The sequence below is a fragment of the Primulina huaijiensis genome, chromosome 2 (genome assembly GCF_012295235.1).
Source record: "Primulina huaijiensis isolate GDHJ02 chromosome 2, ASM1229523v2, whole genome shotgun sequence".
Lineage (NCBI taxonomy): Eukaryota > Viridiplantae > Streptophyta > Magnoliopsida > Lamiales > Gesneriaceae > Primulina > Primulina huaijiensis.
In genome coordinates, this window is record NC_133307.1 from 26,262,944 (window position 1) to 26,279,991 (window position 17,048).

At 34.7% G+C, this 17,048-nt stretch overlaps 3 protein-coding genes and 1 pseudogene across 8 annotated transcripts; 2 read left to right on the forward strand and 2 right to left on the reverse strand.

Annotated features, from left to right (window-relative positions):
• Positions 1-324: 324 nt before the first annotated feature.
• Positions 325-1,648, forward strand: LOC140971062 (gamma-interferon-responsive lysosomal thiol protein-like). 2 transcript variants are annotated; one of them, XM_073433121.1, is made up of 5 exons: positions 325-779; positions 859-924; positions 999-1,139; positions 1,220-1,324; positions 1,416-1,648. In XM_073433121.1, the coding sequence occupies exons 1-5, from the start codon at positions 480-482 to the stop codon at positions 1,545-1,547; spliced, it is 744 nt and encodes a 247-aa protein (XP_073289222.1). In that variant the 5' UTR covers positions 325-479; the 3' UTR covers positions 1,548-1,648. The 2 variants fall into 2 exon arrangements, with proteins under 2 accessions (XP_073289222.1, XP_073289223.1); XM_073433122.1 differs by having other exon boundaries at positions 329-779; positions 1,232-1,324.
• Positions 1,649-2,527: 879 nt separating this feature from the next.
• Positions 2,528-4,483, forward strand: LOC140957948 (xylan O-acetyltransferase 1-like; annotated as a pseudogene).
• On the reverse strand, positions 4,347-8,172 carry LOC140971060 (importin subunit beta-1-like). 5 transcript variants are annotated; one of them, XM_073433117.1, is made up of 3 exons: positions 7,887-8,172; positions 4,832-7,256; positions 4,347-4,733 (listed from the first exon to the last, which is right to left on the reverse strand). In XM_073433117.1, the coding sequence occupies exons 2-3, from the start codon at positions 7,249-7,251 to the stop codon at positions 4,529-4,531; spliced, it is 2,625 nt and encodes an 874-aa protein (XP_073289218.1). In that variant the 5' UTR covers positions 7,252-7,256; positions 7,887-8,172; the 3' UTR covers positions 4,347-4,528. The 5 variants fall into 5 exon arrangements, with proteins under 5 accessions (XP_073289218.1, XP_073289217.1, XP_073289215.1 ...); XM_073433116.1 differs by having other exon boundaries at positions 4,832-7,284; XM_073433114.1 differs by having other exon boundaries at positions 7,833-8,172.
• Positions 8,173-13,593: 5,421 nt separating this feature from the next.
• LOC140971063 (3-ketoacyl-CoA synthase 10-like) lies at positions 13,594-16,004 on the reverse strand. The gene is made up of 3 exons (XM_073433123.1): positions 15,549-16,004; positions 14,563-15,188; positions 13,594-14,160 (listed from the first exon to the last, which is right to left on the reverse strand). Exons 1-3 carry the CDS (start codon positions 15,933-15,935, stop codon positions 13,605-13,607), a joined length of 1,569 nt encoding a protein of 522 aa, XP_073289224.1. The 5' UTR covers positions 15,936-16,004; the 3' UTR covers positions 13,594-13,604.
• Between the last annotated feature and the right edge of the window lie 1,044 nt (positions 16,005-17,048).

The following is a 17,048-nucleotide window of genomic DNA, read 5'->3' on the forward strand; positions in this document are numbered from 1 at the left end:
AAAAAAAAATTAATGGCAATAAAATAATTTGTGTGCTTTACCAATCAGATTCCTATATTGGGCCTCTTGATCCCCTCAGCGTATTGCCCATTATAAGTTTTTGGTATAGGTCTATTTCTTGAACACACATGAGTTTTTTACAATTGCTATTAAATAGCTTACCAACAACACTCATGAATTTTTTTACAATTGCTATTAAATAGCTTACCAACTCACCGAACCCCAATTACTATTTACCTCAAATTAACATGAGCAAAAGAGAAACATATTCCACTAATTACATAGTATTTGATCAATTCATCATAGGTCAAGTGTGCATTAAATCAAAGTTCAGTTGTGCAATAAATGGAAACCGATCCACAGAGGAAAAGTCAAAAAGTTGTAAACACGAATAAAGAAAAAAATAATAGAGCCAACTTTGTTTGATACCTTGCACACACCACAATAAATTGGAGCATCATAGCAAATCAAATCAAGAAATGGCTTCCAAAAGACTCGTTCTTGGGTTCATTTCTACATGTTCTCTGGCAATTCTTTGGTCACTTTCTCAAGCCAACAATGTTTCTGCAAATAGCCTATTGGAAGATTCATCTGTCCTTGATTCTGAAGACAAGGTTAACTTATCTGTGTACTACGAATCCCTGTGCCCATTTTGTGCAAACTTCATCGTGAACCATCTGGTGAAGGTTTTTCAGACGGATCTTATCAGCATTGTGAATCTTAGGCTAGTCCCTTGGGGCAACACCCAGATTTCACCGAACAATTCTTGGATTTGTCAGGTCCCCAAGATTTAATTCCCTCATTGTTCTGCAATACACACACAATTTCTCATATCTAACTTCTATGAATCTGCTGTAGCATGGTGCAGATGAGTGTCAGCTGGATGTTGTAGAGGCCTGCGCCATTAACAAATGGCCTACAGTGGTAATTTTCGCCATCCCGAATTAGCATCTTCAGTTTTCATTTTCGGGACTAAAATTTTTCAGGTATTGATACAGGAGACACACTTCAAGTTCATATACTGTGTAGAGACTCTACATTTGATGAACAGACACACAGACTGGCAATCTTGTTTCGGTTCCACCGGTTTGGATCCGAAGCCCCTCGAAAATTGCTATAATAGTGGTCTTGGCTATAAGGTTAGCTACCTTTTCTTTCATTGATATCTATCATTGCCCAAATACTTGTATTAATCTTACATCAGTAAGCATGAAATTAGAACGTAATGCAGCTCGAAAAAGTTTATGCGGATGAAACAGCTGGTCTCAATCCTCGGCACAGATTTGTGCCATGGGTGGTCGTCAATAATCAGCCTCTCCAAGAAGTTAGCGTCCCTAGTACTCGTTTTCTTTGTTTCTTCACACACTGAGACAACTTGTAAACACTTTGCCTCAAATTTTTTTTAATGAGTGTAGGATTTCCAGAGATTTGTGGACTACATATGTAAAACTTACAGGGGAAACAAGACGCCCGAGGCTTGCAAATCGAGTTCGTTTGAAATCGAAGCAGCAGCTAATTCCACACCTCAAGTTTGCTATGTTACCTGACTGCTTGCTTGTATGCTGCTGAATTAAATATCTATGTATCAAATTTATTTATTTCAGTTTTAATTATATAAAAATTTGACTAAGGAAACATTTGGATGATATATTTGAAATTGAAAATTCATTGATTTGAAATGAGATATAGTTGGTAGCACTTTGAAATACTTTCGAAAAGTATACCAAAACGTGCCGAGAAAGTAGAATTAGAAGTGCCCAACTGCTGAAATGTTTTGATCGTGGATTCATGGTTTTAAATGTCATATACACATATTTTCTATCCAATTAATATTTACTAGGGTCTTATTACAAATTTAGGTTGATACAAAACGAGACAAACATTGGATAAATCTAACAACACCACGTAATTATCTTGGTCTCTTGGTGGGTCTATTCAAATTTAGTATGATAAAAATAAGGAGAAAACTCGTACTCTCTTCCACTTGCAATTTTGAAATTTGTACGTTCTTTGTGATAGGTAAAGTAACTCCAAATTTTACATTGCTAAACCTCAAAACTATTATGGAACATGACAAGGACCATTCGCTCGCATTTAATAGAATTCTAATAGAAGTGAAATCTGACCTAAGATACGATCCTCTTTGCGTTAATACGTGGCAGATAATGAAATATGCCCCCTTAGAGAAGCCCACGAAGCAAAAGAAAAAATTATGGAAACAGGAAGTTCAGGTAGAATTGATTGCCGAATGCCACATTTTTAATCCCATGCAGGCCAAGAATCAGATACACGTACTACACTCACAGATAAACTCCACGAAGTACAAAAATTCTGACGCCAAAATCAGCAACTCGTCCTCGTGCATATTTACACTGCTTTCACTATCCCTTTTTGGGGGTCTTAATATTCACCAAAAATGTAACTTTAACTACTCTCAGATGGCCTGCGTTCCAAATGTTCCAAGGGTACAAAGCCAATTTTCTTGAACAAATCTGCAGCAATCTAAATTCTAAGTGAGGAAGAGGAGATGGAACTGCCACGAGAGCTGTGATTTGTCACAGGGAAAATGGGTTTTGGATACTGCCCCCGGCCTCTCTACAAAGAAGAGGAATGTGCTTACTTAACTTCACGTCACTTGTGTGAAGAATGGTAGAAAGGACGCACTGTATCAGAACTGGAGATGGCAACCCAATGATTGTTCTTTACCAAGTAAGCACTCATGGGTAATCTCATTATTTAGTACTCTATACACTCAACACGTATATAGAGAGAATTCGAATATTTTTCATTAGAAGGGTTTTGCTTCATCCAGCTGGTGTGGTTTAACTTTTGATAGCTACTTTTTAGTGTTGATTTTATGAGTGATTAACTTCAAGAATGTATCGATTGGTTGAGGTTTAAAGCCAAGAATGGGAGCCCCATTCTCTGTTTTCTCGATTCAGGTTTGGCTCTCCTTGAACTAAAACGGGTGCTGGAAGATTTCAAATAACTAATGATCCTTTTGTTTATTTGTGACTACAAAATATTTATCATTGTCGGTTGATCAATTATTAAAAACCCTTAAAAGCTAGTGCCTACATTATTTTCTATGAGAAATTGAATATATGAGGGGTGGCGGGGGGTGTCTATGTCTCTAGGATTCTTGGATTTGCATGGTCGGAGTCCTCGTTAATTATATCTTTTTGTGGAGAAAAGTCTCGTTAATTCTTATTCCATATTAAGCATGTTTTTAGATATGATGAGACAAGTCACAATTCTTAATTTGATCTCTTTATATTTGTTTTGCAATCTAATAATTTATCCTTAAGAGAGTTTAGCATCGAATTTGTAATGTGAAGCAATATAATGTGACAACTGAGTTTTACTGGTTGACATTCCTGGTTGAATCAAATTCAGATGATCCACGATGTATATCCCAAAGAACTATAATGGCAGAATCCATTTCCAAGCATGGATTCCACTCGAAGGATGCAGATATTCTAGTCTTTAACATTTACATATGGTGGATGAAAAGTCGTGCCATTAAACTCCTGTAAGTATAGACAGTACTATATCTAAATATTCAACAAATTTAACCATGGGCTAGAAGAATTTAAAGTTCCCACTACTATTAAGTTAAAAATTATGAACTGACGCATCAATTATGTAGGTCCTGTCTATGCCATCATTTCTCATTTGTGTTGATGATATCGATGGGGAATTGGAATTGTTGGACTCATGGAACGGAAAAAGGTCATTTGATGAAGGATCTATGGAATATGACGAGGTTGAACGATCCCGAGCATATGAACTAGTTTTGACAAAATGGGCCAAGTGGCCGAGGCAAAATGCTTGTCACAAGCGTATCTCAACGTTTTGTCACCATGTCGCCAGTCCATCAACAGTTATTTCCCCTGAATCCTAATGGTTGTTGGATACATTAAGGTGAGACTGAAACGTTGCAATGTAACTACGCAGGAGCTTAAATTGGAACAACAATGAGATTGTTTGTGCTAGAGAGAGAACTCCAATATTCAACAATTCTATGGCATAAGCGGTGGGCACAGACAGAAGGTTGCTTGACGTTGCAAGAAACGGGACCAGGGCAATAGGAGTTCCAGTGACCTTGTTAGATATTAGTACACTGTCTGAGTACAGAAAAGATGCGCATACCTCAGTTTACACCATTAGCCAAGGAAAGTTTTGACATCCGAGCAGAAGGCTGATCCAGTTACATTTGCTGATTGTTTGCATTGGTGGATTCCAGGGGTGCTCGACACATGGAATGAGTTTATTTATACCTATATTATCAGATCTTGATGCAAAGAATGTGTGAATGTTGATTGAAGTACCAATATACAACTCGATAAGAAAAGACCATTAAATTAATGGTGGTGACAGATTTATAATAATGCAGCAGCAAAACTTGTGACACAATCAAGCATATCAGATCATAGTGTACATGACATTGACCCACACCTTCGTGAGTACACAGACAGCTTAATACGTAGAAACATATAAGAATTGGATGAAAGCTGAGACACAATGCTCAGCCATTTACAGAAAATGCACGACCAATCATTCCTTGTGTCCATGCAGCTGTTTCTTTCAGCTGTTCATCATCCGACTGAAGGCACTCGCCTAATAATTCTGCGCAGAATGAACAATCCTTGAACAGCGTCTTTATATTTGACCCCAGTGCATCTGCTACGTCACCCAAAACTGCCACCGCTGCTTTTGTCACACTCTCATCCCTGTGAGTTTACCAGTAGAAGCATTACAATGCTAAATAATAATAATAAAAAATAAGGAATGAGAATGATAGATGAACAAATGAATTTAGTCAATATACCTCTGTTTGTCTTTGGCAACCAAGTCTATGAACTGCAGAAGATGAGGAGCATATGGTAGCATGAGCTCAGCCTTGGAATTCTTGAATCCCTGAAGAATCCCGGAATAACCCTCAAAAATACTACGTCTGAGCAGGTTGCCATAGTCCATCATCTCTTCGTCATTGTAATCCATCTGAGCACACACTTCTGAAGCGTTCTGCATCATTGGTAGTACATAACTGATGTACTTTTCAAAATGTTCACTGATTGCAAGAGCGATGTCACCAAAGCAAGAAAATATAGCAGGCTTAACTGAGCGGTGTAATTCAGCACTGGAGAGATCCTTGAGCAGAAGTGTCATTATCCCATCACAATACGGTAAGAACTTTTCATCCAATGCACGGGAAATGTCGCCAACAACCCCAACAGAAATGGCGCAAACCTGATATTCCTCAAAATTTTGCATACCCATCTCTAAATATTTATAGAACTCTTGCATGTACTTCCCGAACTCTCGCCCGGTGGCATAGGCCAGTGCACCAATAGCAAGCATAGCTTCTTCATGAACTGTAGAACTACGGCAAGCAAAAACATTGAGGAAGAGCAGCATGATTTGATCAGCCACCTGTAATATTATGGACTTAGTTTCATCTGCACTGCTTAGTTTTTGAATGATAACCTGAAGCACACCACAGAGAGAGGCTTGCAAATCTCCTTGCTTTTCCCTGTCGTCAGACGATATAATTTGAAGATTTAAAGTTTGTTCCAACTTGGACATGACAACAGGGAGAAGTTTGGCAATGATCTGAGATATCTCAACGAGGTTTGAACTCCTAACAACCTCGTTAAGTGTTTCATAAGCAGAAGATCTGAGTTTAGAGTCACTGCCATCAGTCCGATCGGCTGCGGTGATCAGAGAAGTCATGATATCTGGAACGTAATGTGTGAAAAGGGAAGAGCTTGGCCCAGCATCCTCGTACCCCTGAGCGAGAAAATAAATAGCTCCACAAACCTTCTCAGCCACATGTGGAGCATCTTTTATACTTTCCAACAAGACGCCCAAAATTTTCTGAAGGTTAGCAGGCGTGATTACAGAGAAACCACTAGCCGGTGAGTGCAGCAACTCAAAGATACGACTAAGAGTCCAAGCAGTCGTATCTTTCACGTGGCTGTTTTCATCTTTCATCGCATTGAGCAGGAAATCTAGCCCAGCATTCACCATGGGGGATAGCTTCTCAATGCTTGGACCTTCGAGGATTGAGCCGAATGCATATGTAGCGGCCTCCCGTGATCTCCAGTCAGCCTTCGATATGTTTGTTTCTACAAAAGGCATCACCAGAGGAACAACAGCATCTCCAACAGTCCTGGCAACAAGACAAAGGCACGTGCCACCAGCCATGGCCAGATTCCAAATCCCATCATCCTGGTCTTGGTCCTCATCCTGCTTAAGTAGAGTTTCGAGCAGCATAGGCACTAAAGTTGGTAGAGCTTTTTCAATAAAATGAGAGTGAGAAGCAATAGAATCACCACTCTCGGGGACTTCGTAGTCTTGAAGCTCTAATTCTTCATCACAAATGGAGCTCCAGAACTCTACTGCTTGAAGGGCAACGGCCTCCTCATCTCCTCTGACTGCATTAGATGTAAGCTCAAAGATCTTTTGCATATAAGGTTCAAGTACCTCATAGTATGTAGATGCAATGGAAACTAGACATTCAAATGCGGCCTGTCTGATTTCTGTCTCTTTTGCCAACGCAGCATCACATGTCACCTTCATGATATAGTTCCTCTCCATCTCGTTTTCAAAGTTGGTCCGAGCAAAATCAAGGGCATTCAATAAAGCCTTAGTTGCAGCGAGACGAACTTCCGGGCTTTGCTCTGAAACATTCATTCCTTGAACAACAGCTGTTAGAACAGAATTGACTTCATCCTGAACCAGATCTTCGTGAGATATCTCCTCACACACATAACCAAGTGTTTCAAGTGTAGCCTGTTTCAGGGATGCAGGTTTATCTGGTTGAGTCATATTGGCAAGCAGTGAACCAACAAGTTCTGGCCATTCTTTCCGGGGAATTTCAATCGAAGCTATCTTTGCAATTACTTGGGCAGCAGTGTGACTAGCTTCCTGAACAGCGGACCCGAGGGTGTTCAACAGAGAGCTTTTTATCTGACATTTAGAAGTGTTGTCAATTGCTATCCAATGTTGGACAAGCTGATCCTTTGTCGCAGCTTCCTTAGCATCCAAGGAGTTCTTAAGGACAATACCAGCAAGTCTACGAGACTCGGTAGGTTTGCCATCATTGGAAAGTTCAACAGACAACGATAGCAAGAATCCCGGCAAGTTTTGATCCCGGAACTGACCAAGAGTATTTTCTGCCCCAGTCCGAACATTTGCATCAGGGGATTGAGCAGACAATAGATATTGGGTGATCTCCAAAGCCATTTTTCCTCAATTTAGTTGGTTGATATATTAATCCTGAAATTTACACGAGAGAATATAAAAAGTGACAAACTCCTAATGATCATTAAGACAAAATCTGATGAACGTAACATCAAAGACAAACAACATAGGCCCATCACATAATGTTTTCCTGCAGGAATGAGTAGACCGAAATACCCCAACACTGTTTCTGCTTTAATCCACCAAAAGATATTAAATTGGGTAAGCATAATCCAATCATTTCTCCTTAATATTTCCCCAAATAAAACGAACAGAAATTTATTGGTTAAATAAATAATATCATCAATCACAAGCCGAGCTCAAACCCTGAACTTTAGCCTCAAACACGTCAATGGAAACATATAATAAATAAACTAAACAGCTTAAAACACCAACTTCAGCACCACCACAATCACGAAAATGAAGCAGTAATCAAATAAACAAACCTCAAAACTAGCCATACAAATCGTTTAATTTAAAATCAATCACCTCAACAGCCAAAAACAGACTGGAACATTTCGCAAAATTAACTCACATACAAATAGAATTAAAGTAAAAATTTCAACACAAACACAAGTACCTACCTAAATAACAATAACAAAATCCCTTCAACTTAAACTACAGCAGCTAGGGTTTACCCTTCTCCTCTTTGCTCCCCCCACCAGCTTCCAGGTGAAACCTTCAACCAATATACAACTTTCTTTGCTCGAATCGATAAAAAAAAAATCCTAATATAGATATGGAAATAACTAAATAAATCTTCGCACTGTCAAAAATGAAAATCGGTGCAGAATTGTGGAGACTGGGGGATTTCGAATAGCGAGAAGAAGCGGGAGCAAGTGGATGAGTGACGTTTATTGAAATCGTTCAAAAAGCAGCTGCCCGTTCTGCCCGAATTTGGCCAGCTCGTGAAACCCTAAAAGCTATTAAAGTCGCACGTGGGTTCGGGTGTGAAAATACTCCGTTGGGCTGGGTTATGAAATATGACGCATTACAAATTGGGCTCACTTAATTTGAACTCGTACACATTTGGGCCTGACTTGATAATATTTAAACATTTTATTTATAAATTTAAGTTAATTATTTTTAAAAGTTTTGAGCAATATTAAAATTTATCGTAAGATAAAATTTTCTAAAAATTTCGAATGATCAATATATTAAGCTAGTCACAAAAAAAAAAAAAAACTGATCGTGCTTATTATTTGTTGTTTTATCTTCCGAAATACATGTATTGATCCGTAAAGCTGTTAATTAGTTGAGACAATATCGACACAAAATTGCTAGTCAATTGGGGTAGAAGGGTTCGACGTCCAAATCTCTATAAATACTAGTTATCATGCATAAATAAGGGAAAATGTAGTGTGTGTGTGTGTGTTTCACGTTGTAATGTGACATATAATATTCTCATTCCGAATGTTCTTGTAAATTCGAATATGGGACATCTTCTTTCCTTTTTCCTTTGGAATATAGATAGGTGTAAATATTAGTTGTTCGAGTACTATTATATACTAATCACTAATCAATATGACTAAATGTGAAATCCTCCACGATCGACCGAAAGAGAAGCTACTGGCTGATGATAATGTAGATAATCACTTTGTTGTTTCACCAAGGAACAAGAGAGCAGCGGTTTTGATATGCTTTTTTGATGGAAAAGATGGAGAGTTGCGGGTAATTCTGACAAGAAGATCCATGAAATTGTCGTCTCATCCAGGTATATACATTTTTTCGAATATGGCATCAAAATATAAACATTATTATCACATCACCTTCTATTATATCAAGCTTTGGAGAAAAAACTGATTCAATATTATATTAGATTCAAAATTATATGTTTAAAATCGATGTACTATTTGGTTCGAAGAATATTATAATGATGAATGATGTGCAATCAATTTATGTATTATCCTTCGGAGTCGGACCAACTGGTGTGTAAATAATTTGTTAAGTTGGTCTTTGTTGCCTGAAATGGAACCAACATGTATGTGTGTACTATACGACTTAGATATTGTTAATTCTAACAAATATATTCCCTAATATTTGATGAGTGAGAGGGTGTTGAGTACAAACACTATTACTGGACTACCTCCTAGAAACTCTAACTTTTGGGTCGCATGTACTATTTTTATTATTACAATATTTTAAGCATCATACTAATCATATCACACCACCTTATATTATATCACGCTTTGAGGAAAAAACTGATTCAATATCATATTAGATTCAACATCATAATCATATGTTTAAAGTAGATTCACCATTTGGTTCGAAGGATATTGTGATTATTAAGGACGTATAATAATAATAATAATATATATATGTGTGTGTGTGTGTGAATAATATGATGATTTATAACCTTGATCTTTTATAAAACTTGAGAGTCGAATGTTAGATGAAACTAAGATGCGTAATCAATTAATGTATTATCCTTCGAAGTCAGACCAAACTGGTGTAAAAAATTGGTTAAGTTGATCGTTGTTGTCTCATATGGAACCAACATGTATGTGTACGACTTAGTTATTGTTAACCCCAACAAAATTTATTCCTCAATATTTGACTTATGTTAGAGTATAAACACTATTACTGAAACCTCCCAGAAACTTTTAACTTTTGGATCGCCAGTTCCGTTTTTATTAAAACTAGAAAATGTGCACGTGCGTTGCACGTGTGGAACATAAAAAGTTGATATGAAGATAACATATATCTACTTTCACTATCTTTTATTTTTTCAACAATAAATTCAATCTATGATACCTAGATAAAGTTCAAATTTTATTTTTGTCTGAGTTCTTGGATACTAATATAATTGAATTGTTTAGGTTATATATATAAGTATATATTGTTGTAATATTATTTCTTAACATAAAAATATTTATTAATGTGATTCATAATCAAAACTATATTTTGAATATCAATGTGACACATATTTTAATATCACAACCTTAAATTTGTAAAAATAATAATAATAATAATAATAATTAGATTATGAGTATTCAAAGTAAAAAAAAAATTATCAATTTTTTTTTACAACAACCATAAGTTCTAAATTTTTCATAATATATTTTGAAGTTATAAAGTTATATATATAAATCACGTCCTTGAAAAAGTGGCTACAAGTTATACAAATATTTATTGGTGGAAATTTGACAGGGAATAAAACCTGAATATAATTGTAATATTTTAAAAAAAAATTATTTTTTCCAGAAAAAATATTTAAAAAAACATAAGAAAATTTTAAAAATTTTATAAATCATTTTAAGTAACGGTAAATGTAAGAGCAATTTGTTTCACATAAAAAGATTTGAATTCATTCGTATTCCTTATTTTTTCTATCACTTTGATGTATATAAGAGTAATTATTACACATAAAATCAGTTTAAACTCGTCTTGCTTCTTTCGAAGTGTTATTATTTATGTTTGTCACACATAGGGTTTTACTGTTTGGCCTATTGACACTCACGTCATTGCAATCCTCATTATGTTCATCATTAGCTTAGTATAAAGTTTTGTACGGTAGATCACAATTGTAAGAAATAAAAGTCGTGTCTTTATTAATAAATATAACTTTTAACATAAAGATCAAGAAATGTTTGAACTAAAAGATTAATCTTTTATTATCATTCAATTTTGTTAGTTTAAGCATGCATGATGGGTGAACTCCTGGGAAGTTCTCGTGCATCAAGCTGCTAACCCGTGAAACAGTCTCATAAGAGTTTTTGGGCTAATTTTTATTTTTAACTTGAATAAATTAATTAATTAACATCCATTAATAACGTAAATAATACACGACTAATAAATTTGAAAACTCTAATACAATTATGTGAATTTACATATATGTCATTATATTCGTTAAATAATATTAATAAACACATGTATTTTTTCCAAGGTTCTAAAAAGCGTGAAGCGCCCCGAAGCGCGGATGACGAGCTCCAAGCTTTTCAAGCTTAAGCGAGATTAGCACATGTTTATGCGTGAAAAAGCGTTTTTTATCTTTAGTGTAATTGTAATTATCTCAAACCAATAAATAGATAAAATAATACATAAATATGATAAATTTAAGTCTGATGCATTAATTCTCATATTTATAGAAGCATAAAAATCTCAAAATTACAATCTTTATTTTTTTTTTGCAAATAGACCACATTAAAAATGTTAAATATTTGTCAAATCATTATCAGACACGCTTAATCATAATTAAAATTAAAAAATAAACATCTAAATTATAAACCTAATTTATTATTTTTAATATAAAAAGACATACCTTCAAAATAAAAAAATTAAAAAATAAATAGATGTGATTAATTGTGCTTAAATACGCTTAATTAAACGTTTTAATTACGCTTAATTCGGTCAAACTACAATTTGACCGCTTTTTTCCGCTTTCTCCGAAGCGAGGCGTTTTTACCGAGCTTCAAGCTTAAGCGGGCTTTTTAGAACACTAATTTTTTCTATACGTTTTCATATACTAATTGGGAAAAACTAACAATAAAACATGTATTTATTATTATTATTNGGGAAAAAAAATATTTATTTATTATTAATATTATTGCAATTTTAAATTTTTTTAAAAATAGAATGTAAATTTCATTTAAAAAAATATACTAAATTTCAATTTTTTTCAATTTATTTTAGAATCTATTAATTAATATATGGAAAAANCCAAAAAACTGTGTTTAAATTTTATTTTTCTTCAATTTATTTTACAAGTCATTAATAGACGGAAAAAAAATATTTATTTATTATTAATATCATTACAATTTTAAATTTTTTTAAAAATAGAATGTAAATTTCATTTAAAAAAATATACTAAATTTCAATTTTTTTCAATTTATTTTAGAATCTATTAATTAATATATGGAAAAAACAAACAAACAAAGAGATATTTATTAATTATTTTTATTATCTACATTATTCATGCTAATTTAATCAAATTAAAAATAAAATTGACACATAAACTCTTATGATGTTGTTTCACGGGTCAATTTTCTAAAACATGTCTCTTATCCGACTCGAACCATGAAAAAACATTTTTTTTTCATTCTATAAATGACTGGATCGACACGTCTAATAGATATATATCTATGAAACCGTCTCACACAAAAATTAGAAAATCATAAAATTTTGAATAAGAATGTAAACTTCATCTTCATTTGATTTATTTTAAAATACATTAACACTAATTAATTAAAAAAGTCAACTCGTCTTAGATATATATTTCCATGATACAGTATTACATAAGACATACTCAAAAATTGGATAACTATAAAATTTTAAACAAGAGTTTAAACTTCATTTTTATTCGATTTATTTTAAAATTATTAATTAATAGAAAATAGAATTAAAACAAAAGAACATTGAAAAATGTAATAGAAATAAAACAAATAACACACAAAAAAGTAAAATAGAGTTTGTAAATCAAACAAAAAGAAAAAACAGATAAATAAAGAAAAATAATTATTTTTAAAATAAAGATATAGTTCATTTTTAAAAAATTAAATATAAATTTCATTATTTTTCTATTTAATGTAAATTTCAATCAAAAATCAAAAAGTGAAAGGTTAAATTTAAAATTTTTGTTTAATTTTAGGTTCTATTAATTAATTAATATATGAAAAACAAAAAAATAAAGAGACATATATTAATGAAATTGATTCCATTAATGAATTAATATATGAAAAAAAAAACAAAAGGACATATAATATTATTTAATGATCATAAGGACATACATATAAATTCACAAATCAAACTCATAAATTTTATTATTTTTCTATTTTTTTGGGAGAAAATTTCATTATTTTTCTATTTGAATGTAAATTTCACTAAAAAAATGATGTTAAATTTTATTTTTCTTTAATTTTAGATTTTATTAATGAATTAATAAATGAAAAACAAAAGATTTCATTAATGAATTAATATATGAAAAATAATAAAACAAAGTGACATATATTAATGAATATTATTTGATGATCATAAGGACATATATGTCAATTCACAATTCAAACTCATATATTTTTTAAAAATGAAATGTAAATTTCATTATTTTTCTATTTGAATGTAAATTTCACTAAAAAAATGAAGGTTAAATTTTCTTTGTTTTTTTAATTTTAGATCCTATTAATAAATTAATAAATGAAAAACAAAAAAACAAAAGGACATATATTAATGAATATGATTTAATGATCTTAAAAACATACATATAAATTCACAATTCAAAGTAATAGATACCCTTTAATACTTAAGACATTCAAAGTAGACATTATATTAGACTCTCAAAGTCAATCAGACACGTTGATTTTTCAAATCTATTCGGTCAAAATGCTACTAACACTGTACTTTTTCCCACTCCAAAATCATGCCTAATATCCCGGTTGAGGATACCTGTCGACACAATCAAGCCATGGGTTTCTTGATGGCTTCCTGATCTTGCGCAGTGATTTCCACACCGCACTGTTGCATTTAAAACCGGAACCAAACGACAGTTGCCAGATACGATCACCCCTTTGGACTCTCTCCTTTGCTTCTAAATATGCCAATTCGTACCAAATACTACTACTCGAAGTGTTTCCAAACCTGTGCAAGGCAGCACGGGATGCCTCAAGATTCTTGTCACTGAGTTCCAGGTTCCTCTGCAGCTCATCGAGCACGGTTTTGCTGGTAGCTTGCATGCAAAAGTGCTCGAATGCAAGCTTGTAGTCTGGGATGTATGGCTTCTTGTACCGAGAGTCGATGCCATTGCTGAAGAGTAGCTTCGAAATTAGTGTTGAGAAGAAGATGAACTGCTCTGAGAATGGGAGGACAAGGGGGCCTAATGTGGTGATGTTGGTCTTGAGTGCGTCGCCGCCAATTTCCACCAAATCTCTGCTTATTTTAACGCCCTTGAATTTTTGGCTGTCTTCTTTTTGATATATGCAACTGACGAAACAAGATCATGTCAGGAAAAAAAAATCATCCAGGACGACGGTTTGTAGGAATTCCAAGAATGTAAAGAAAAGGATCGTTGATCAGTTTGGATGATCTGCAACTGTACAAACATTTTTAATCATCCATATCTATTTAGTTTTGCATCAAACTACCCAAAAGAGAGCAGGAGTTTTAGTACACAAGTAATAGGGGTTAAGCAAGAAGGTCCGAGGGTGTATTTGGTAGCAGGAATTGGGATCTATTATTTAATTGGATCACATTTATAATCTCAATCTCAGCTACGGTCATTAAATTCCTCTGATGATATATTTAAAACTTTTGCCATAAAAAAATATATTTTGTAATGCAATTATAAAACAGTGGAAAAAAAAGAAAGGAATCTCATGAGCATACCGAAAGCTGCGATCATCAGCGCCCTTGTGCGTTCTCACAATATGCTCAAGGCTATACTTTGCACGGTGGTAATCACGGCGGCGATTGGACAGCAGCACGGCAGAGCAGCCCATCCGAAAATAACAGTTCGAGACAAGCATGGGCCTCTCTTTCCCAGGATACCAATTATAGCCCACCATCTCAGTACTCACCACCACAGCGTACTTACGAGGATTTGCTTGCAGCATATCGCGAGCCAAGTCAAGGCCGATGATTCCCGCGCTGCACCCCATGCCTCCCAAATTGAAGTTCAAGATGTTTTTCATCATCTTGTAATGGTTGATTACCATGGCAGAAAGAGACGGCGTCGGATTGAAGAGGCTGCAGTTCACCACGAGAATCCCCACTTCCCTGGGCCGGACGCGAGTTTTCTCGAAGAGTTCGTCGAGCGCGCCAAAGATCACGGTTGAGGCTTCTGCACGACCTTCTTTCATGGTGGCGATGCTTTCCGACGCGCCGATTGATTTGGGGATGTAGGATTCGTCCCCGATGCCGGAGGATTGGAGGATTCGCTTCTGGAATTCGATGCTTGCTTGGTCGAACTTGCCGGATTTTCGTGACAGCTCGATGAGTTGTTCTTTCGAAACCTACATATATCCATTTTTCATCTCCTAAATTCTAATAATACATATAACCTTGTACGTCTAAAAACCATTCACCGAAATATATTGGAAAAAAAATTGAATTGAATTCAAATCCACGAATGAGAAAAACTTAACTTTCCAAACAAATTAGACGAGGTTTCATTAATTTTATACATCAGAACACGATCCAAATGTATTTATTAACACATCGAAAGAAATAGTTTTAGCTATAATTCAATTTTTTTTGTATCATAATTTCATTTACGTCAAACTCAAAGTAAGAGGATCAATCTCAATTTCGAGCAATCTGGATGAACTAAAATCATCCATCACCAATATTATATATATACAAGAAAATCGTACCTTCAAATCGTCGTGAGGTTTGTAACATGCAAAATCAAGAAGGTAAATGGAACGAGTGCGGGAGAACAGGTAAACTGAAAGAGTGAACACCAAAACGGCCAAAAAACCAATCACGGTGGCGAGATCGTGTCCCGCCATGTTGTCCCATATCTTCTGCCACGTCTCCCCGCTGTTCAAACTCCCTACCTCCACTCCGAAAACCAGCAGCAACGCCGGAATCGTTGCCAGGTAAAGTCCATGTTTGATCAAGTAATGATACACTAGCTTGACATACTTCAAGTTCACCGAGTTCACGAAATCCTGCAGCCTCCGCCTCACCCTCACCGAAGAAGCCGCATCATCCCGGTCGACTATCTCCGTCGAAAGGAGGCGTTGCTCCGCAGCCATGCCAATAAATATAATTCTTGGTAATGGATATATGTTTGTTGATCAGTAGTAGTACTGCAGGAAGAATGCAGTAGTACGTAGTTGCGGTGAAAAAATGTGGAGTATATATTCAAAGAAATTAGGACATAGAGTGAGGGGGTAGAATAGGGTAGGAGACGAGGTGGGAGTCAATTTGCAACTAGGTTATCGATGAAGTACTATTTTTTTTAAAGAATAGTTAGCGATGAACATGAAGCCATAAAATCTTGCATTTATGAAAAGTAGATCGAAACAAATTTGAATATATATATATGGCTGAGAAAATATATCGAAATATCGAAATATCGAAATACCGTACCGAAAAAATACCGAAATNCTCATATATTTTTTAAAATTTTGAATGTAAATTTCACTAAAAAAATTAAGGTTAAATTTTATTTTTCTTTAATTTTAGATTATATTAATGAATTAATAAATGAAAAAAAAAAAACAAAGGGACATATATTAATGAATATTATTTAATGATATTAAGGACATACATGTAAATTCACAATTCAAACTCATATATTTATACTAGTAATAAAATAATAATAATAGATAATAGATATTTGAAGTATCGTACTCGCCGGGAGTAACTAACATGCATCCAGATAGTTAAGCAGTCTTTGATTTTGTTGAATCACTCATGTAGGAGATGTAGCTTTGCCTGGTGGGAAGTTGCAGATGACACCGCCACTCCTTTAAGAGAAACTATGGAGGAGATTGGACTGATGCCTAATCTTGTCCAAGTCGTGGCCAATCTAGAGCCATTTATTTCATCAGCACACATGTTTTCACTACTCTTGTTTTATGTAGCAGTAGCAATTGCTTAGTGCGATGCTGATCCATGCAGGCATTACCAACATATAATGCACAGAATCTACTCACTGTGGTGCCAGTAGTAGGGCTATTGTCTAAAGCGAAAGAGTTCAATCCCACGCTTAATGATTAGAATGTGGTGCAGAATAAGGGTACGAATGTGGCACAAAATAAGAGTTGGAATGTGGGTCGGGATAAAGGTTGGAATGTGGTCGTGCCACAGAAGGGTTGGTGTGAGGCACCACTGAAGGATCCAAAGGCGGCTCATGGGAAGGC

Coding starts and splice junctions, on each gene's coding strand:
- LOC140971063 (XM_073433123.1), bottom strand. CDS start 15,935: ATGGCTGCGGAGCAACGCCTCCTTTCGACGGAGATAGTCGACCGGGAT. Junction 15,189..15,548: donor AACCTCACGACGATTTGAAG/GTACGATTTTCT, acceptor GGATATATGTAG/GTTTCGAAAGAACAACTCAT. Junction 14,161..14,562: donor GCTGATGATCGCAGCTTTCG/GTATGCTCATGA, acceptor TTGTTTCGTCAG/TTGCATATATCAAAAAGAAG.
- LOC140971062 (XM_073433121.1), top strand. CDS start 480: ATGGCTTCCAAAAGACTCGTTCTTGGGTTCATTTCTACATGTTCTCTG. Junction 1,140..1,219: donor ATAGTGGTCTTGGCTATAAG/GTTAGCTACCTT, acceptor GCATGAAATTAG/AACGTAATGCAGCTCGAAAA. Junction 1,325..1,415: donor ATAATCAGCCTCTCCAAGAA/GTTAGCGTCCCT, acceptor TAATGAGTGTAG/GATTTCCAGAGATTTGTGGA.
- LOC140971060 (XM_073433117.1), bottom strand. CDS start 7,251: ATGGCTTTGGAGATCACCCAATATCTATTGTCTGCTCAATCCCCTGAT. Junction 4,734..4,831: donor GTTGCCAAAGACAAACAGAG/GTATATTGACTA, acceptor GTAAACTCACAG/GGATGAGAGTGTGACAAAAG.